The 21,764-nt window shown below is 34.8% G+C and overlaps 3 protein-coding genes and 5 non-coding genes across 17 annotated transcripts in view; 6 read left to right on the top strand and 2 right to left on the bottom strand.

Moving 5' to 3' along the window:
- The window catches only part of LOC147846911 (uncharacterized), a 405,197-nt gene that overhangs the window by 275,241 nt on the left and 108,192 nt on the right, over nucleotides 1–21,764 (bottom strand). The window lies entirely within an intron of this gene.
- On the top strand, nucleotides 2,491–8,266 carry tpt1 (tumor protein, translationally-controlled 1). 4 transcript variants are annotated; one of them, XR_015475517.1, is made up of 6 exons: nucleotides 2,491–2,594; nucleotides 4,045–4,118; nucleotides 4,427–4,614; nucleotides 5,143–5,968; nucleotides 6,135–7,506; nucleotides 7,810–8,266. XR_015475517.1 is itself a non-coding variant. In NM_198140.1 (6 exon segments), coding segments are annotated over 6 exon segments (516 nt in total). In that variant the 5' UTR covers nucleotides 2,491–2,566; the 3' UTR covers nucleotides 7,813–8,261.
- On the top strand, nucleotides 3,617–3,687 carry LOC137496061 (small nucleolar RNA SNORD58). The gene has a single exon (XR_015477315.1). It is a non-coding gene; the product is annotated as a small nucleolar RNA SNORD58 (small nucleolar RNA).
- On the top strand, nucleotides 4,197–4,268 carry LOC137496062 (small nucleolar RNA SNORD58). The gene has a single exon (XR_015477316.1). It is a non-coding gene; the product is annotated as a small nucleolar RNA SNORD58 (small nucleolar RNA).
- LOC137496066 (small nucleolar RNA SNORA31) lies at nucleotides 4,927–5,060 on the top strand. The gene has a single exon (XR_015477320.1). It is a non-coding gene; the product is annotated as a small nucleolar RNA SNORA31 (small nucleolar RNA).
- Nucleotides 7,172–7,242, top strand: LOC137496060 (small nucleolar RNA SNORD58). Its single transcript, XR_015477314.1, has one exon. It is a non-coding gene; the product is annotated as a small nucleolar RNA SNORD58 (small nucleolar RNA).
- On the top strand, nucleotides 7,563–7,693 carry LOC137496067 (small nucleolar RNA SNORA31). Its single transcript, XR_015477321.1, has one exon. It is a non-coding gene; the product is annotated as a small nucleolar RNA SNORA31 (small nucleolar RNA).
- On the bottom strand, nucleotides 9,308–21,149 carry gtf2f2a (general transcription factor IIF, polypeptide 2a). Of its 7 annotated transcripts, none has more exon segments than NM_001002127.2 (9): nucleotides 9,308–9,774; nucleotides 12,931–13,074; nucleotides 13,158–13,257; nucleotides 14,570–14,651; nucleotides 14,910–14,957; nucleotides 20,030–20,174; nucleotides 20,273–20,291; nucleotides 20,721–20,794; nucleotides 20,938–21,149. In NM_001002127.2, coding segments are annotated over 9 exon segments (798 nt in total). In that variant the 5' UTR covers nucleotides 21,004–21,149; the 3' UTR covers nucleotides 9,308–9,654.

Below are 21,764 nucleotides of genomic sequence, written 5' to 3'. Positions count from 1 at the left end.
TATATTTCATATATAATATTATGCAACAGAATATTAATTGAAAATCGCAACATTTCAATGTATGGTCTTGGTCACATCTGTATCAAGGTACTTATGAACATGATTTGGCTACATACGATAAAATTACTAAAAGCTGCTAAGCCATACGTTTCATCAGTGCTTGATAGCTCAATTAGATAGCACGTATGTTCCATTCATGCTTCTCTTTTGTTAGTAGGTTCGAATCCACATACGAGTTTTGTTTATGTAGCCTGATTTTTTTAATTCTCTTTAAAATAAAATGGGGGGGGGGGGGGGGGGGGACTGCGATTTATAACGTATGCTTATTTAGCGGAACATCGTAGTCATTTAGAGCTATTCTGAGAAAATATCAGCTCGTTTAACTTTGTAGACACAGACTAACACGAGTCAATGGGACTATTATATTCTGATTGCATAATATTCTAATATTCTGTTGCATAATATTATATATGAAATATATATTATATATATTAGACATAATACGTTGCATAATAATATCGTCATTGTATTCATTTTTTGGATAAAATCTTTATTTACGTTACATGTATGAGCATGGGTCACGAGTTAACACGACTCCAAAGGCACAGGTAGACATGAGTCTAGAACTAAGAAAAAACATGGTTTGAGCAACTGATGAAGCATCGTTTAGTCACAGAGAGCTATTCTATCAGCGGGAGAGTTTGTAGAAACACGTTAACGCGAGTACATGTAACTAAACAACATGTAAACATGTTAACATCGATGGAAACATATTAACACGGGTCCACAACCACAGCAAGGCATGTTTTAATTGACAAATATATTAAAACAGACCGCTTCGTTTGGAGTTCTGAGTAGCTCAGTTAGATAAGTTGATTGATACATGTGCTACACCTTTTCACTACACGGGTTCGAATCCTGTTAAAGACATGTCAATTCTAATTATTTTTTTTTTATTTACTTTGGTTATATACTGTTCTGCTACACAGATATTAAAATCAATAATGCACACAATGACACTGACACCAAGTAATAAGAATCTTTATTTGGTATGGACATGTTTTGTTGCTGTGAAAAAGTGACGAATCTGCCAATCTGCAAACGTGAATAGCTTACATCTGGAAAGGGACACCAGTTAACACGGTCACCAGTTAAACCGTAACAACGGTCAGGTGTCGTGTCGTTGCTCCGTTTCCATGACAACGCTCTCTGCTGCAGTGCTTGAATGGGGCTCGGTAATGGACACTTTAAAGTCACGCAGCATTTACATAAACATTTAAACAATTTATAAACATATTAAATAATGACTTTAATATTAAATCTTGATTTTTAAACTTAATTTTGTTTTGTTTTAATAATAACCTGTTATATTTAAAACCTCTTTTAGTTTTATATACTAAACTTTGCTTTTATTAATAACTATATTTTTATTTAGTGCCTCATTAGTTTTAAATGTAAAAAGTGTTAAACAAAAGTACTTATATCAGGTACAGAACAGCCAACAACATTAAAAACATCACCGGGTGGGCCATCGGATAGCCACTGGTGTCCCGACGGCGGTCCACCCACGGTAACCCGCTGGCGGCGTGCCACCCAAAAAAACGCCGGTGGGCCGACATAACTTTTAGAATGGGCGGCTTCCCGCTGGTGAGCCGACGGCGGTCCGCCCGTATCAAGCCGCTGAATTTGTGCCGACCAAAAAACGCCGACGGTCCGCCAACTCATTGTTTGCTGGGTAGGATGAACACAAAAATCTTTTAACAGAATATATGAATAATAACAGAATGATAGGCTGTTTCAAGCCTATCAATAGCATATCAATAGCCATAAATACGCAAGACATACTCTTTTTTAAAAAGCCAACTGCAGAAAAGCCAACCACATCGCGGCAACCGCAAGCACTTTTTCCGAAGTTCAGCTCTTCTTTTTTGCACTTGATTATTATGCGTTTAAATGTAAAAAAAAATCAATGATGAATAGGCCTACAAGAGTGGTGTGTGTGTGTGTGTGTGTGTGTTCTTTGATATGCTTATTTTTTAATTATTTGAAATTGTCAGCAGTTGGAAAAAACTGTAGGTAAATGTGGTCAGAAAGTTTTCATGTCTTGGCAAAATTCATAAAATTCCAAACACATATGGCAAACCATTTCAGATGAACTTAAACTCAAACAAAGCTCAAGTAAAAATGGTTATTTATTGGAAAATGAATTTAGGGCAGTGAGGATTTGTTTTAGAACTGGTACATTTCTGGGAAAAAAAGTGTTTCTTTGGTTCTGATTTAGTGTATTTTTAATATATAATACACTGTTCTGATACGTTTTTTTTTTAAAGTGTGTTTGATTTTTATTAATTGAAATAAATATTTAAAGATGAATAATTTGTAATCTATTTTAGGAAACTGTCTATGAAACGGAGGAGATTTGATGTCACACCGTTAGAGGGCGCGCGTGACTCTCAGCGCATATATAAGATGTTCAATCCACGCGCCGGCCTTTTCAGCTGAGTCCACGATCAGGTCACAGCCAGCGCTGTTCGCCTTCTGATATCCCCAGACACAATCCAACAAAATGATCATCTACAAGGACATCATCACTGGTAAGATTTACGTCCAACTCGAAGTTAGACATCAAAATGTTAAGTTTTTGTTTATATTTTAGCCATCAAGTGTTCCTGGGTTGTTTTAAAGGAACTGTGTTTTCCCGGCTCAACTGCGGCCTAACTGTTGAGCGCAGTTAGCATTGGGGCTAACCAGCTGTAAAACTATGTACACGCTGTTTTAATGTCTACCATCTATTTGTATATTATATTTTGATAAATGAATCATTTTGTTCCCAAAAGTGAGGGTATTAAACAGTTCGGTTATATTTAAGAAATACTGGCGGTAATTTGAAGTGCTAGCAGCTTGCTTAAAACGCCGGTCGGCCGGTAACGTTATAGGGCTCCACTGAAGTTGTGCTTTTAGTTGCTTTCGCAGTCACGCTGCTTGGGTACCATGTTTAATTCCACAAGCAATGTGTTTAAAATTTGTTTTAAACAACAGAAACTATAATATTGAATACGCCGGTGGAAGCTTTTCTCCATGTTCACAAATGGTTTTGGGATGACGAAATGAGCGCTAAACAGGGCGTGTTGCTCGTCTAGGCCAGTTCTGTACTTCAACTGAACGTACTCATTACTCACTAAGCTTCTCAGAGCCTTTTTTAAGGAAAGGATGTTTCATCACACCCTGCTCTTTCACTTGGCTTTGTGTGCTTTGTTTAATTAATGAGAGCAACGCGTTTTAATGGATTCGTCTAGTATCACAATAAATTGACGATTTTTTTAAATAAATTATAACGTTAAACCAACTAACTTAAGTTAGTCTTATCATCAAGCTTAAACAAGCAAACTATTTAAGTTTGTGTAACTGAGTTTTTCAGGATAAAGTCAATATTTAATTTACACGTGTTTAAAGTTATTCTGTGGTGTATTTTACTCACACTAGGGTGTGACGTATCAGAGGAAACTTCCAGAACTATCTGTGTCATTGATTTTATTTTCAGGTTTGGAAACATTCCAGTAGACACTACTGATAGGCATAAGAAACAAAGTTTTGAAATGCTAGCCCACAAAAGTACGTACAGTGATGACATTCTTAGGACACCTTTGGAGGATATGACCAATGAAAAGAAAACATGTTCTGAGTACGTAACTTTGATGGGCTGTTGCAAAATAGAGGTATATAATAGAGGAATAAAAACAGAGGAATATTCAGTCTTAATTAGCATTCAAGTGTGACTTCAAAACAACATTAACACTATCTAATCGACTGTGAACAATGTTGTACCTTGATAGTCATTGGCTGCTAATATGGATTCTCCATTTAGAATTTGCAAAGAATACTTTGATATTATGTTTTTACAAAGAAAGTCCGAATGTGTGAATGTAAAACCAACTTTACCTTAATTGTTGCAAAGACATTTTATCTTATCCCGTTTTCATAGCCAGCATTGGAAATGGCAAATATTGAGCTAACTGTAAAAGTGCTGTTGTTGTTTTTCCACAGGGGATGAGATGTTCTCAGACATCTACAAAATCAAAGAGTCTGAGAATGGAATGATGCTCGAAGTGGAGGGAAAGGTAAATGGTTCTTTTACACTAATATACATCCATTTATTTATTTTTAAATTGTTGTCAAGTGACTGCCCTCTTATGAACGTACGATGATGACAATCTTAGGACACCTTTGGAGGTTATGGCCAGTGAGAAAAACAACACTTTCTGAGTGCGTGTCTTTGGGCAGACTTTTTTTTTTTTTTTTGATATCCTAATTTTTTTTGGATCAATACTGGTGTTATTAGGAATGGTTTATTTTACAATTTTCTATCAAACAGATCTTTTTGCCATGAACAAGTGACATCAGCTTAATTTTTTCTTTTTTTCCTCAGATGATCACCAGAGCAGAAGGAGACATTGATGATGCCCTGATTGGTGGCAATGCGTCAGCAGAAGTTGCGGATGAGGGCTGTGACAGCACTTCTGTCAGCGGTGTGGACATAGTCCTCAACCACAAACTTCAGGAGACCTCCTACGACAAGAAGTCTTACACAGCCTACATCAAAGACTACATGAAGGCGTGAGTATGATGTCAACAGGCATGAAATCGCTTGTGAAGAGCATGTTGTACCTTGCAACAGCGGTCTTGTTGAACAGCAAATATAAAGGCCCCCATGTGCTTGAAGCAAAAATGGTGTGATGTCATTTCAAATAAATCAGTCAATAGTGTTATGATATAAAATATTAATATTTTAATAAATCACATTTCAGTTTCCAGCATGAGAGGCGTCAGGATGTTCAATACCTCAGAGGATGAATGGAAAAACCATTTTGCTGTCAGTATATTAGGGCCTGTATACTGCTAATATTCCAATCATTTATAATAAAGCTTTTGCATCATTGACATCTCAGAGTCTTGTATTGTGGCCACCTGGGTTTCAATATGTTACGATGCAAAATGAAAGGTCCCTGCGCTTTCTGCTTGCCCCATGAGTGGCATGTAAGATTGAATTTGGGACTACAAATGTTCTTAACTCTACTTTGATTTTTCAATTCTATAAAGTCTTGTGGTGTACTCACTTTTTGTTTTTGTTTATTTACATTACAGAGTTAAGGCCAAGTTGCAGGAAAGTGCACCTAATAGGGTAGATCCCTTTATGGCTAACGCACCGGCTGAGGTCAAGAAAATCCTAGGCAACATCAAAAACTTTCAGGTAGGTTAGTGACCGCTGAAAGGGTCAGTGTGCCTTATCTGTATGCAGATAGATGTAACATCATTTTCTATTAATTAATTTAGAATCAGTATTGTTGGGAAATTGATTTATTTCATTTACTAATTTTAAATTAAGTTTAACAATGATCACAATTATATCATTTGTATGTGCTTTAAAGCCTGTGACTGTACACATTTCAAGTTAGTTTAAAGCATTTAGGCATAGGAAATTAATTTTAGTAACTTCAAGCAACATTAATTGTTAATTTGTAGCATTTATGCAATGAAGATTATACAGTTATTTAATAGCCCGTTTCCACTGAGTGGTTCGGTTTGGTACACTTTTTATGGCCGTTGTACCCAATATGGCACTGTCAAAAGCGTACCAAACCGCACCGTAACACTTTTTCGGCACCCTTTCGAAAGGGTCCCAAACGGGAGAAAGAGTACCAAAACGCGCAGCTGAACACTGATTGGTTACAGAGATGCGTCACGAGCTTGTAAAGCTACACAGAATGTACAAGGAACAGCCATGTTTTTTTTTTTAAATACAAAGGCAAGACATTACATGGAAATACTATATGCATATAATAACCAGCCATGGATGACCCTAGCTCAAACAAACCTTGCTGTCATCTCTGTGAACAGACACAAAGCCAAGAAGAAAAATCTGCCGTGTCCTGTTGTTTTACGAGCCCGTCTAAAATTGCGAGCGGTATTTGCTTTCTTCCGGGAGCTCACGATCGCGTCTATGTTTGATATAACAAACTTCTTGAGTCGTTTTGATAATGGAGTGTGATTTATTGAAGTGTCTCCATCATCTGATCCATTCAGGGAAAAAAGACAAGTGCAAAATGAAGCGAGAGTGAAACGGGGGGGGGGAAAAGAGAAGCCGTCAAAACACAGGAGCAAAATTGTTTTAGCAACCTGAATCATGAACAAATTGCCATGTTTATCTTCGTCTTTTAGACTATTATGAACCGAGAATGACAAAAATACTCTCTAACAGAGCTTACATGTGCTGCTGAAGATTACAGACACAGATAAGAGGTTTGCGCTGACTGTGCGCTATGTTGCGTGTGTTGTAGAACTCTAAGTACTAAATGTTTGCTCTGTAATGAATAATATATCTCAGTCTGTAAGAGGCTGTATGTGTTCATATATGTTGCATTTATGTATTTATTTAATTTAATTAGTGCGAAATAGGCTACTGTAACGTCTGTGTCATTGATATGCAGTTATAATCAACTCATGTTCATAGAAAACTTAGTAAAACATTTATAAACCAGTATTTGTGTATAAAGCATCTGTTTTGTGAGAAGTGCTGCTCATTATGATATGTGAACGACCCGTACAGCTTTACTGTAGACATTAATTCGAGCGAGCATGACGTCGACTTAAACTTTGTCATACACTACCATGCCCACCAAAAGGGTACCCTTTGTGATTGAAATGCAAGCCTGATAAAGGTGACCCGTACCGACCCGAACCGTACTGTACCAGTCAGTAGAAACGAGGCATAATTAACATTATTCGGTTTGTGTGCCTAAATACTGTTCAACTACGATTAAACCATGCATTTATTTCTTTTTTTAGTTTTGCTTTATTTATCATTGCTTGTGATTTTATTACTTATGCAGACGCTTTCCAATTAAAAATCATCCAAATACTGTCCTAAAAATCATTCTTTTTTTGAAATACAGCTATTCATACTCCATATCGCAGAAAAATGAAATTTTGCAATGCGAGTTTCCAATATTGTGCAGTCCTAATTGTAAAATAGCACTAGTTTCTAGCATTTTATTTTCTCCATTTTTCATAAATATTCTCGTTTGTGATTTTGCTTTAGTAGGGTTTACTTGAATCCTTCTAAAGGAGATCCGATACATTTGAGAAGTTTATAAATAACAGCCCTCTAAAAGACGTACAGTGATGACATTCTTAGGACACCTTTGGAGGTTATGACTAATGAAAAGAAAACATGTTCTGAGTACTTGTCTTTGGGCTGTAGCAGACTTAAAAAAATAAAAAAAATAAAAATATTTGGTTGTAGAAATTGGCATTGAGAACAATGAAAGAAAGATGACCTCTTCACATGTAATGGAGCTCTTAAGATATAATAGTTTTTTTTCCATCTTGCAGTTTTTCACTGGTGAATCCATGAACCCTGATGGCATGATCGGTCTCCTTGACTTTCGTGAGGATGGAGTCACACCATACATGATCTTCTTCAAGGATGGTCTTGAGATTGAAAAATGCGTAAGTTTCCTTTTCCTTTTTTTTTTTTAACACTTCAATGAATTAAATAGTTTAGTGGGCATCCACTGATAGGCCTGTTGCCTTGGTTTGTGGCCTCTGGTTTGCACAAGGATGCAACAGTAATATTCCTCAATATATCTGTCCATCTGAATGGTGGCTGGAAAAGTCTAATCTGAGGAGAATAGGACATTTTAGTATCTGCATGAAAAGATGCTTTGCTGCTGCTCAAGTGCTTGATGGCTTGTAATGCTGTCAGTCTTGAAGCAATGCTTAATCCTTTTGTTTTCTTCTTTCTTCCTATAGTAAACGTCCCACGCTTCTACAAATCACCCCTCAAACTCTGGCCTCTGCTTGATGGTTTGGCCCGTGGATTAAACCAGTCATTCCCCCTCATCCTTTCCATCAGGACCAGAGGCTCTTTTAACTTCACGAGGCCACTGTTTTCATTTCTTGATTGGCTTATGTCCGTCTACAGCAAGAAGACGCGAACGTTCCCTTCATGAAATTTAAAAACAGGACTTTTAGCAAGCCAAGCCACAACGCGCAGAGATTGTGGTCAAGAAACTGAGTCATTTTTGGGGTTCTATTTTATGTCTTGGTCTTCATGGAAGTGAAGTTGACTGCTGGCTTCTCATTTGCTGTGCATGTCGGCTTCTCATTTCAGCAGATGTACAGTTGTAATTTCCCCCTTTCCATCACAGGATTGTATAGGATTTCTCAGCACCGTTATTGAATAAAATCAAGCTGCTGGCTTATTCAAGTATTGCCTTGTTTTATCTTTCTAGCATGTTTTTGGAGTTTGAACGTTTAATATACAAAAGTGATTTTTTTTTTTTTTTTTTTTTGTTGGTCAAGGGTCACAAAGATAGGAGTAAGAATTCAAGGAGAAATGTCGAGATGAGCTGCACTACTTTAAAGAAGCAGGATGGTTTGTTAGCTGCTCAAATTTGACTGTATAAGGACAAATGAATTTAAACATGTATTAATTAAACCAACGTTACAAAATACAAGTTTTGTTAAATGAACAGGCACTGTCTAAAAAAGGAATGGGAGGAATATAATGTGAATCCGTTTTAAACCAGCAATTGGAAAAAAAAAAATGCATTACACTGTACATGCAAATTATTAGCTGGAGATTAACTTTCATAGCAAATGTAACATTTAATTTGTTGAAATAGCTCTTTGTCAAAGGGGGTAAAAACTTAATCGAAAGCAAATTTTATATTCTGTTTAACTCGAAGAATGGTACCATTTTGTTGTATGGAATTGGATAAGATAATCAGAACCTTAATCTAATAGGTCTTGTTGGGAACATGAATTAAAGATTTACATAGAAGATAAATTTATATATTAACCCCATATTTTAATCAAAATAACAAACATCTAACTAACTGTTTACTTGTAAGATAATGAAAAGCAAATGTTCAAAACACAGTTCAATAAAATACTGATGAATATCAATGCTGTTAATTTACACTGTCAAGCAATTCGTAATTGTGTTAACCTGCTGTAACTTAAAGCCTAAATTTACTAAATGTTAAGAATTATGAACATAAATCATTTTTTTAAGGCATTGGGTTTACTTTGGAGTTAACTAATCATTTTATAAACGAATTAACTCCCCTTAAGTCAATTACTTGTTTTTAACATTGTGCATGAAACAATTCACACATTCATAAATCCCTTTGTTATAAAAAGACAAAATGCTGACATAAAACAAAATGTCATCATGATTCTCCAGAAATATAAAATCAGTTCAATTGTTTTGATGAAAATGGCTGAAACTCAGAGGAAATGATAATTATTTTGTACAAAACCTTTATTTCAAGAACATTTACTGAAGTTAAATAGTATACAAAATAACTGCATTTCAATTAGAAAACCAAATCAGAATATTTTACTTAACTTTTACTTAAAATTCTGACATCACCTTCTCGTTATACACCAATTGCTGCTATATAATGCGTGTTTTCCCTCAGTTCTGATTGAACAATTCCATTTCTCAATAAAACATCTTGGCGTTGTAAAACATAACATGAGTTTCAGATGCAGCTCTAAAAACAACAGAAGAATCCTTGAAATAATCCAGAAATAACATTTCAGTCATTCTGAGTCCAAACACATGTAAGCAGGTGATCTTGAAGAGGATCAGTCACTCTTCTCTTCACTCTTGTAATGCCTGTACTCGGGTTTGAGCTCCCAGGTGTTTTTGTGGGTGCCTTTGACATTGTAAATGCCAATGTCCCGAAGAATCTCCTTCAAGTAAATCTACAGAAAACAAGGACATGAGTTTTTAAAAGTACACTATCCTTAAAAAATTTAGGATCATTTACTACTTTAAGCAAGGGTACATAAAGTCTATAAATGTGACAGATATTTGACATTTTAGGATTGTGAAACAATGTCATATGGGTTTAAGCAATACATAATATACATTTTAATTGAAAGCTACAAGATATAATAACAAATAATACGTTAATACGTTTCGAATTGGCAGCTAAGATTTATAAATGATTGTGACATTTAGGAGGACATTTTATTGTTAAATTTTAACTTATCACAGGAATAAAACGTGTGGATAAGTTTGCTATCATGTGGGGGAAACAAAGAAAAATGCTAATTTATTTCAAACTGATTTTTTCTTTTTTAATGAATGAATGAGATTTTGGCATTTAAAAAACGAAATGAACACCAAGAAAAAAAAATTACATTAAGCCAAGATAGGACTATTTGAAAATCAAGAATGTAAGGGTTAAGTAGAAAGAAAATCACCTTTATAGCTGTCCAAATTGAAGTGCTTACAATACACATTACTGATCATAAAATGCTTTTTAATGGAAATTTACTAGATAGCTTTATATGCTAATGATTTTTGCCATAAAATAGCTAACTTTGTCTAACACAATATATTTTTGACTATTGTCAAAAATGTATGAGCAACCATTTTTAGCTGAATCAGTGGCAAGTAAATGAACAAATTTTTTTGGCTAAACTACCCCTTCAAAACTGGTTGTCACATCACAAACGTTTTTGCTGTATGTAATCAAATAAATGCTACGTGAGAATAACGGTTTCTGCAAATTTAAGACTTTAAGACCATTATTAATGAATTTCCAACCTTTCTTTCTAATGGAAAAGGAAATGATTTTAACTATCCTCATCAAAACATTGTTGCTATAGACAAATTACCAGTTTGCAAAACTGAAATTATGTTCCATGATTACCAGATTTAAAACTTTGTAGTACTATAAACTAGGGTTGGGTACTGAAACTCTTTGGAACCGGTATGCACCGGATCAAATCAGCATATGAATTTCGGTGCCTAATTTCGTGGCCCAGCCACGACTCATAACTACATATTTCTGCCATGCCACAGAGTGCCATCTGAATAGTTTCATTTTAAATAACATGCGAATGTGCATGTCTGGTGTGGGATACTATCAACTGTCATGTGCGCTCCATGCCGCGGCTCTTGGTGGCACATCTGCTGTGTGACACGCTTAAGAAGCATAAAGGGGTGCATTAAAGGCGCACTTGAGTAAGGGTTGTGTCACGCTATCTGTAAATGTTTAGTTCTAAACAGCTTTGAGGGGTACGAATGTCAGGCAATTATTATTGTAGCTCATAGAAGGCAAAGCGAGCTGTAAAGCACATGCGGCGAGCGACTCACTTCATCAACACGCATGATCGCATTCATCTAATTTGCTTAAACTAAGCATTCTACAGTATGGCTATATTTTACAAGCAAGGATTCTGACACCAACATGCAGCAGAGGCTTTACAAAAGTTGCAAGTAGGGGAGAAACGCGTCAAACTTATAAAATGTGAGGGCTCATGGAATCAACTTAAAGGTGAGGAATGGACTGTCTTTGACAGCTTGTGACATTATTTGGCACATTATCTGAGTACGTTTACATGGACACCAATACTCTGATTTTAATATGATTAAGACAATACTCTGATTAAGAGTCTACCACGTAAACAGTGATTTTTGATTATCTTAAAGGACCTCAGACACAAACTGCAGAGGAACATTTATAGGCTGGTGACGCAATGACGTTGATGGATCTATGTGCTGTAACATGTAACTAGAAATCATGAATGTAACGTTCAAAAAGCAACTCATGTAAACACCTGAATCATATTATTGTCTTATTCAGATTAAGGCAAATCATTAGATCACCGATATCCATGTAAAAGTAGTCACAAGCCCAGAAAAAAGGTGTTCCTTGATTTTGATGACAGATACTACTAACCTTTCCACAGGTTAGTAGCAAGCTAATGTAATGTTAATAGCATAATGAAAATCTTGCATTTATGCTAATAAACAAATGGTCAAAAGATTTATATGAATGCAATTAAAATAAATAAAATATGAATTGATGTTTACTTTAAACTTATTATAAACACATATATATATATATTAATTTTGTGGATAAAAAGTATCGGTTCAGGCACCGTTTTGGCACTGGTACCATTTTTTAATAGTATCGATTTAGCCCTGTTATCTAAAAAAACCCAAACGATACCCAACCCTACTAAAAACCGAAGTTCTGCCTAGCCAAAGACAAAAAAAAAAAAAAAAAAAAAAAAGAAGGAACTGTGCAAGGCCTGGGTAATCATCAACAAGCAAAACAACTGCATTCTGACAGTAAACGGCACCTGTACGGCAGAGTATCTGAACGAATGTACATGTTTACATTTCATTCTAAGCATTTAGTGTCCGCAGTTTAATTCACCATATTTCCCTGTTTTTGGTAAAAATCATTGCTGCAATCAAAAGCGAGTGATGTGTCTAATTCAGCATATCATGAACTTACCTGATATGAAATGAGAACTGTAAAGTCCAGCATTTTTAATTATGTCTTGACTCCATTCAATTCCCTTTAAGTCAACGACATCTGCGGTTGGTATTAAAAGCAGTGTGGTGTACGGAAAAAGTTACGTTTTCTATTTTTGGACTCGAATTTGGCATCCTACCGCACAACACCACATGTTTACTATTGCAACCGGGAACCCGTGTGACATAGGTTGGTAATTCCTTTATTTCTTAGCCACATTTTAAATAATGTGTCAAAACAAGCAAACTCTGGAGATAAAGATGCACTTTTCCCCCAACATTTCTTTAAAAGGTTTTTAAGAATATTTACACACAACTGTCTGTCCAGATCAGCGACCTCACCATAAATAAATGGAGAACTTTTACTTGTAAACTAAAACTGTATTTGTAAAATAGAGTTCAAATGAAACGTTTTGCTAAAAGTTTTACTGAGATGGATTGGTCGTGATTGTATGGTATCTGATTGAGACCTGTTTAAAACGAAGATCTAAAATTATATCAATTTAAGACTTTTTGCGACCCCGCGGACATCCTGAAATAATAAACTTATTGAAAAAAAAAAAAGAAAGAAATATATATCTCACCACAGGCTGTTTTGTGATGTCCACCAGATCCTTAATGTTATAAAACTGATGCTTCTCAAAAGCAGAGAACAACATGTCCAGCACCTGCTGTTTATCTGCACGTGCCCTCTTCCCTTCTTCTTTCTTCCTCTTCTCATAGTCGAGCTTTGGAAAAACCAACAAACAAAGTGTTCTGCATAAAAAATACACAGGACGCCCGTTTTACAACATAAATCATATTGACCTACATTATAAGCATGATTAGCCACTGGTTTGTAGTTAGTGGTAACTGCTTTGTCCAGCTGCTGAGAGAACCTGAGGGGTTTCGATAATTCCTCAATCTGCAGTCTGCAAAGAAAAAAGAAATACTTATTTGATACTGATATGAGTATATTCAAGTTTAAGCATCAAACAGTGTGTATAAGAAAGATTTAAGTCTTTATAGACATAATATAGTGCCTGTGTGGTTACTAAATACACCACATGAAATAAAAAAGAGACACGAGGAAAAAGCAGAAAGAGAAATGTTCATTATACAAATCTATAGACGATTTTGAGGGATGTAAACAACAACGGTCCAGACGCATTTCCTTTTTTACATTTTAAATGTCCATTGTCCAAAAAGTTCTACATATTGATAAATAATGTTACAAAAGCAGTTATAACATCAAGGTATGATTGAATTGTCTCTTGTTACAAATATAAAATAGCTCATGGGCCAATTGTCATCATGTAGTTTGAAATCAACAAGAGACTGCAATTTGTAAGTAATTCACCCAGCAATGTTAAGCAATGCTAGCAATGTTTTAAAACATGCTAGCATTACAGTGTGTTAAATTATGCTAGCATTAGCAATGTTAAACTATGCTAGCTCTAAGATAAAACATCAACAGTGCTTAATTTTAGAAACATAACTGGCTAAATCATACTAAGTGTCCTGTATTACGCTACTAAGCTAACAGCATTTTAAAGAGATAATTCACCAAAAACATGAACATTTACTCCCCTTTACTCATGCTGAAGTGGTTCCAAACCTTCATGAGTTTCCTTTTTGTTTTGTTTTTGTTGAGCACAAAATATAATATCTAAAAAAGGTTACAAACCTGTAACCATTGACTTCCATAGCAGGAAAAACTAATTCTGTGGAATTGAATGGCTACACGTTTCCAATACGTTTCAAAATAACATCTTTTGTGTTTAACGAAATAAACAAGTCAAGTGAAGATTCAGTAAATGATGACATAATTTTTATTTTAGGTTGAACTATCCCTTTAAATAATGTTAAAGTAATACTACAGGTCTTTAAAATATTCTAGCAGTTTATAAAACTACATTAGCTATGTGTTATGTTATGCTACCAAAACTTCAGACTAATGTCATAAAAATAAAAAAAAAATAAAAATTAGTTTATTTTACCCCCTTACTTAAACTCATGATTCAATGTAAGGTGAAATTGAAGCTCATTCTATATTTGTTAGTTGATCACCAATAATCTATTTGATGCTTATTACAGTACTGTGCTAGCTTAGTAAAATAGCTTGACAACATAGATTGGCATCTGTGCACTACAATAAATAAATTAATTACAAATTTCTACGACAGCAATAACACAATCTGTGCAGCTCACTAGATATACAACACAGTGTGTATTTAAACCTACTTCTTAAGCCTCATGTAGCTTTCACTGACGGCCGGTCTGCATTCCGCTCTCTGCACCACTACTCCTTCCAGTGCGATTTTATCTTTGTGAGAGAACAGAGATATTATTACTCAATGACAGTTATAGCCACATAATCGCTGCTGTAACGCTGCCCATCATTACATAAGCGGCAGCGAGAGGCACAACAGCATGTTCTGTGCAAGTATTAAACTGTTCACCAATCATTAAAATTAGGAATTATGAATAATTGCTGTTTTGTTGGCTGATTGTCAAATCAAAGGCCATTAAAAATGCTTGATTTGGTCTTTCCCGGACCTCCACTCCAGCAGGGGGCACTCACCTGGGCCTGAACCAGTACCTGAGCCGCTGGCCTCAGCATCTGACTGCCCTATGAGAGGGATGGCAACATAAGAACGAGGGGGAAAACATGCCAAAGTAATCATGGCACGCCAAACCTCATTGTAGCAGTTAGCGGAAGCAAACGCGCACACAAACTCAAACCAGGCAGATACAACCAACAAGCCACACAGAGTATCTGATCAGTCGGATTGTGTGTTAGCTTTGTTGAAACCAAAGAGAAAATCAATCCACACACACAAAGAAAAGGAAAATGATAAAATAATTAAATTTAATTTTTTCAGCTGTGATTTATGACAGAATATATAATAAAAAGCAGGATAATGTTTATATATATAAACAGTAATATATTGCTGTGTATATATATGTTGTTTTCAATCACAGGGTTCTGATGACTTGCGAAATTCAGATGGAGGGCAGGAAATAAAAAAACTGAATGGGAGAGATTCATATTCATAGAGAACATATATTTACATGTCTTCAATGTGGTACATGGTGTAAAGATACGTTACATGAAAAATACTATAGTAAATACTATAGTATTTGGATGCATACAATAGATAATTACTTGAATTAAACTGTTGTAGTAATTATAGTGTTACTGTGGTACGACACATCTGCATAATTGTGTAAATAATAAAGAAATTATTCAATAGCCTTAGTTTTCTATTCTATAATCACAATGCACCACTAATGTTACAGTATTTATTACAGTTGATCACTTTACATTATTCTGTAGCATTCATCAACAAAGAGTTGTACACATTATACACTTTACTTGTGGTTCAAAAACAGGCTTATTATAAATTACTAGTTTTTTCCCCATGCGGATATCTTCCAGACACCACGAAATAACAGATGAAAGCTTACAAAAGCATGGACGCATAGTCTACATTATTAATTATTTATTTATTTTTGTAAGAGTGCTCCACAATGATAACCATCTAGTTTTGTCGGTTGCATTTCTTTTTTGTTCTCTCGATAAACTTACCATCAACAAACATTTACCACTGCTGCGCATCTCGATGTTCACGTTACGGTTGTTTATTCTGTCGAAATGCCAGTAAAGACTTGGATTATTGAAAAACAAAATGGAGATTTCATTGCAATGATTACATAGCAGGGGAACAATATTTATATTCTCCTGGATTTTGTATAAGTGTGGAGGTGCTAGTATCTGATTTTAATATAACACATTAACATATTTATGCACATAGCTAGGAATGTATTTAATCTTTATTGGTGACGTCAAACAAATTATCGCGTTCAAAAAGTTTGTACACATGGATGTTTTGAGTAAATGTTTATTACGATCCGCCTTTTCTTTGATTTTTCAGTCAGCTGAAATCTTTTAGAGTTTTATAAAAGTTGATCAGTATTTCTTATTTTGGTTGATTTAAACAATTATAAACAGCATAAAACAGAAACATTTTGATGTTCTGATGGCGTTTCCTATGTAGAAGAACCACCTTCTGCCTTCCATCTAAATTTTGCACATCATTAATGACGTCATGTTAAAACAACCTATATACAGCAATAATACATAACAAAATTGCCTATAGATTTAAGAAGAAAAAAAAAAGCAGCACATCCATTTTAACAATTATAACCACAGAAATGTTTCTTAAGCATCTAATTAGTATGATCTGGCACTAAAGATTGTAGCAATGACAGTTGGAATTTCACCTGGCGGTCACCACAAAATATATATTTATGTTTTAAATCTATATTAAATATTTAACAATATCACTTAAATGTTTTATTGTATACAGTTCATATACAGTTAAATAAATACATTTATTAGGACTTTTTATTTAAAAAAGAAGAATTGTTAGCCCCAAAACAAATAAAAACATTCATGATTAACTGGATCCAGGACACTCCGCAGAGAAGATAAACAACTAAAGAAATCATCTGATTCCACAATTACACTACAAGTAGAAGTGAATTAGAATGGCAACTATAGATCTGGACATTTGGTCATGCACAAACAACACCCAAGACATTACACAACACACAACTCCATGTTAATCAAGAAATATACAGGCGGTGAGTAGATTTGTTTTCCAAAATCAGTGATATTTGAAGGCCCATTCTAATTCTACCATCAAAATTAAAACCACACATACACACATTGACACGCACTGATTGTGAGGTCAGAGCAACTGCAAAAGCTTAAGAGACCAGGAGGTGAAAGATATTACAACCTAATTAATAATATTAATAATCTGATTCATTTCACAGAACACACAGAGAGAGAGAGAGAGAGAGAGAGAGAGAGAGAGAGAGAGAGAGAGAGAGAGAGAGAGAGAGAGAGAGAGAGAAAGAGAGAGAGAGAGAGGGGAAGGGAGTATGAGGCAACTCAAGTATTACAGGACATCCCAGAGATTACACAAAATTACTTACCAGATGAGCTGTTAGAGAGAAAATGTTCAGCTAACAAAAAGTGGTGATATTATTATAACTTTTCTTTAAAAAAAAAATTGGCGTAAATGTATTAACCAAACTTAACATTATAATTGAACCAATCTATTAAAAATAATGTTAATCTCTGCATTCACTAAAACACTAGTAAATGCAAGAAGAACATGAGCATTATTGATAAATAATTAGTAAACGCTGTAAAAATAAATAGTTGTTGTACGGCCGTGCAATATCACAAAAATCTCATATCATCATACAAGAAATCTCATATCCTGACAAGAATATATCCATCATGAAACGGGCCGAACGGTAGGAATATTTTTTCTGTTTTTCCATTTTAAAGTACATACTCGAAAATCTACTCATTCATACAGGATCACATTTCTCACTTCATTTAGAACTTAAGGTCAAATGTTTAATTAAGAATTATAATGTTTAATAAATATTTATTAAATATAAAACCAATGATTTCAGGGTCAACCTAAAATATCACTTAAATAAAACACGAAATGTAAAAATTGTACCTTTAAGATTGCTTTTTTCTCATTATGCAGTTAGTCAAGTGTCTGTCTGCATGTCCATAAAGGCATGTAATATTGTGGTCATAAAACATGTAAAATTTCTTGCCTTGAAATATTAATAAAGTTGAATGTTTAAGGGTGTAGATTATATGATGACCTCAGTGTCATCCCTCTTCAGAATAAATCTGCAATAATATGTATGTGATTGCTTTTTCTGTATGCCAAATGATTTGTTTCCTCAGGATCCACCAAGCTAGGTCAGAGGTCATGGACACCTCTTGAGAGGACCAGAGCTCTTGAAGAATTGGAACCAACGGTTTCCAAAGTTATTTGTATCAAATCTTTTAAAGTAAATTCCTTTGTATGCAAGCTGCCAATTCGGTTGTTGATTACACCAGTTTTAAAAAGTTTGATAAGACGGCTGAGAGAACCAGAAACAGCCTTGAGTAAGTAACAGATTGTACTGTGTATGCGTGTTCTATTCATTTGTGGATCAGTATTACAGGTCTGGGGTCAGCTCTGAATGATCTAGTGGCTGTCTGCCTTTTGTAAGCGACACCTAAGTAATCATTGGAAGATATTGTTCGGAATTACACACACACACACACACTCATAGAAATCTCTACCTGTGTCTACATGTATGACACGATTAATGCCATTATGTGAGCAAGCAGAGCAAGAGCAAGCAGAGCCGCTTACAAACTCTATGAGAGTGTTGAAGCTGGCTTCTGCTGATGAAACTGCAGACTATCTTCAGTAAACTTTTCTTTAATTGAATCTCTGAATCCTGCTGTTCTTTAACTTATAGAATAGTCACTTTTGGGTTAAAACCGTTGGTTCCCCTACAACGTAAAGCATAATATGAAATGGTAGACTTTTTATATTGTCTGTATTTATATATTGCACAACCCTAGTTCATTGTTAGTTTCTGTTACTTTGTGCATTAATCAATATTACAAATGGTATTATGAAGTATTATACAATTAACATGAATATTAAATAAAGTAATATTGTTCAAATTTAAGTAATATATATATATATATATATATATATATATATATATATATATATATATATCTATATATATATATATATATATATATATATATAAAGAGTTCAGATGCAAAAGCCGCTAAACGCCACTTCTGGCAAAAATGACATTGAACAAATGCTTTAGGCAAGTAGTACATTCAACAAATATTTTTGCAACAAATAATTGCAGCGTCAGCACATTCAGAAAAAAAAACTGTTTGCAAAAGCCTCTAAACGCCACTTGTCTTTGACAGCAAAAGCTGCTATGTCACGACAACCAATCAAAAGGCACGAATCGAATCATGTTTTCAATTTAACGGTGCGCTGACATGCCTGCTTTAATGAGGATACTGCTTTATTCCGCTTCTGATTTAGATTTTAAAAGATGAACTTTGATGAACTGGATGAGCCTGTCCGACTGTTAGTGGATAGCAAATAAAAACATTCCTTAGCTCAAAACTGCATTGTAAAAAAAAAAAAAAAAAAAACACACACTATACAGTTGGAAGTGTAGCATCCATTCATAACATTGTTTTGCGCAGTGACGATATGAATGAGTCCAAATTACTATAGCTACATTAAACAGTAACTCTATTTCACGAAAGACAAAGTTAAGATGCAGTTTTTTTTATCCTTAATGTTATTTTAAGACCTTGAGTGTGGTGAGGATGAATGATAGACAGCTTTTAAAAGTGTCTGAGACATAATAGGCCCACCTTTTGTTTTATTTGCAATTGTAAGCTGTTTTTTAAATATAACTATAATGTATAAAACTATACATTATTTGTATTACTTCATATTACCTGCACATCTGATAAGCTTTTTTTTGATAAGCAGATTTATGTATTTTAGGTGGTTTGTGTAATGCGTTTAATGTTTGGTAAAATGATTTCTAATTGCATCATTGGTGATTTTTCAACTAATTACACTGTCTTGGTGGATTTTGGTGGATTTAGCTGATTTTGTTGTTTCTCACCGTTTAGTACTAAATTAACAAACCATTTACACACTCTCATTAAGATTAATTAAGGAGTAGTGATATATTTGAACCCCTCAGAGTTTCTAAATCTAGTCTGGACACAGAATTTAGTGTAATTCAGTGTTGTATTTTAATTTTGATTCTCACCTGAAGAGTTTTCAGTAAAAACAGCCAGAGTTTGTCCACCAACTGTCTGCAAAGTGAAAGGATGCTCTCTAGGGGCTCGTACCATAGAGGTCTTCTCTCCAATAGTCTCTATTGTGGTCAGCTCCTCATTGAGTGTGAATGACACCTGTCAATCAATCAAACAATCAAGCCAAAAAAACACCAAATTCACCTAAAGACAAGTCATTATATAAAATACTACATGCTTGAAGACATTCAAGTTACCTCTGCCTTTCCTTGATTCCTGTATGAACAAGATAAATGTGTGAATGTTTAAATGTTAACTATAAACAACATAACTTCTAGCTCCTCATAATGTGCAGATTATTGACCTTATTCTCCGCAGACGAGTGGGCGCTGCCATTTGAATCTTTTTGGCACGAGACTTCCGGTCTCATTCACTTCCATTCATTTTTAGACATTAAAAACTGCTCGTTTCGCTGTTTGATATTGCAAACTGATATTTCCTTGTTATATTATTCTATTTGGTCTGTATAGTCATGCAAACATTTGTTTGTAGAGCAACTAGTTTGACCGTTTTTTGACGTTTATTATTCCTTGTCATTTCTCCCATAGGCGACTGAAACGGAAGTTCTAAGACAATCGTGAAAACAGGCGCACTTCCGCATTTTAGAATAAGGTCAATACGTTATACACATAAATTTCTACATACTTGCTAATTCGGAGCTTTCCAACTTCTCCTCTCCCTGTTGCTTTGGTCCATTGCTGTGACAAGTACTTTGGGACCTTTATGAAAATTATACAACAGTGGCTTTAAAACAACGCAACAATAACAGTAAAAAGCATATTAAACATATCACCACATGTAGCATTTTACATGCTAAAGCTAAAGCAGCTTAAATCCTCGTCGATGCATTTAAATCACTTACTTTAACCAGCCATACACCAGCGTTCTGTTTCGCCCCCGTTAAATCTACCTCTCCTTTCTCCGACATGCCTGTTAATACTGTAACGTTAAAATGTGTTTTATTAGACTTGTTTCATGTGTATTTAATGTACCTCCTCCACGCAACACACGTTAGCTAGCGCTGCAGTATCAACAACAGAACGGGTCGTACGGTGGCCAGTTAGGACAAAAAGAAAAGAAGGCAGAGAGAGAGACCAATGAAATCGCTTTTATTTTAGGTTTTACAGAGCATTTTAAATGTAGTTATTGTGACAATTATTTATTTATTTTTATTTAGTCGTTTTGGTAAATTCGTCTTTCATTTAAAAGTGAACACGCTTTTCAGAAGTTTGCCACATTACCACATAACATTTCTCACAATTATAGTAATATAGCCTATTCTTACATAAAAATTGCTTATTCAAACTACGTAACCAAAATTAGCCGAAAAAACACAATTCTTGTGATTTTTTTTGGGACAACTTAATTGTTTTATGTTTAATCCACTTACATTTGTTACGATAACTTTCGATTTGTGTTAAAACAATATGAATGAACCGGAACTCTGCATTTCTTTACAGCCTATATTCATTCATTAATTTTCCTTCGGCTTAGTCCTTAAATTCATAAGGGGTCACCACAGCAGAATAATCCACCAACTTATTAAGCATGTTTTACACAGCGGATAGCCTACCAGCTGCAATACACACATACACTGCTGCCAATTCAGTTTATTCAATGCACCTGGAGAAAACCCACGACAACACGGGTAGAACATGCAAAGTTGCAAACTTTACAGAGAAATGCCAA

Source organism: Danio rerio, chromosome 1 (genome assembly GCF_052040795.2).
Source record: "Danio rerio strain M-AB ecotype USA chromosome 1, GRCz13ab, whole genome shotgun sequence".
In the NCBI taxonomy this organism is placed as follows: Eukaryota; Metazoa; Chordata; class Actinopteri; order Cypriniformes; family Danionidae; genus Danio; species Danio rerio.
The sequence above is the reverse complement of the archived record's forward strand: the minus strand, read 5'-3'. Positions and strand labels throughout refer to the sequence as shown.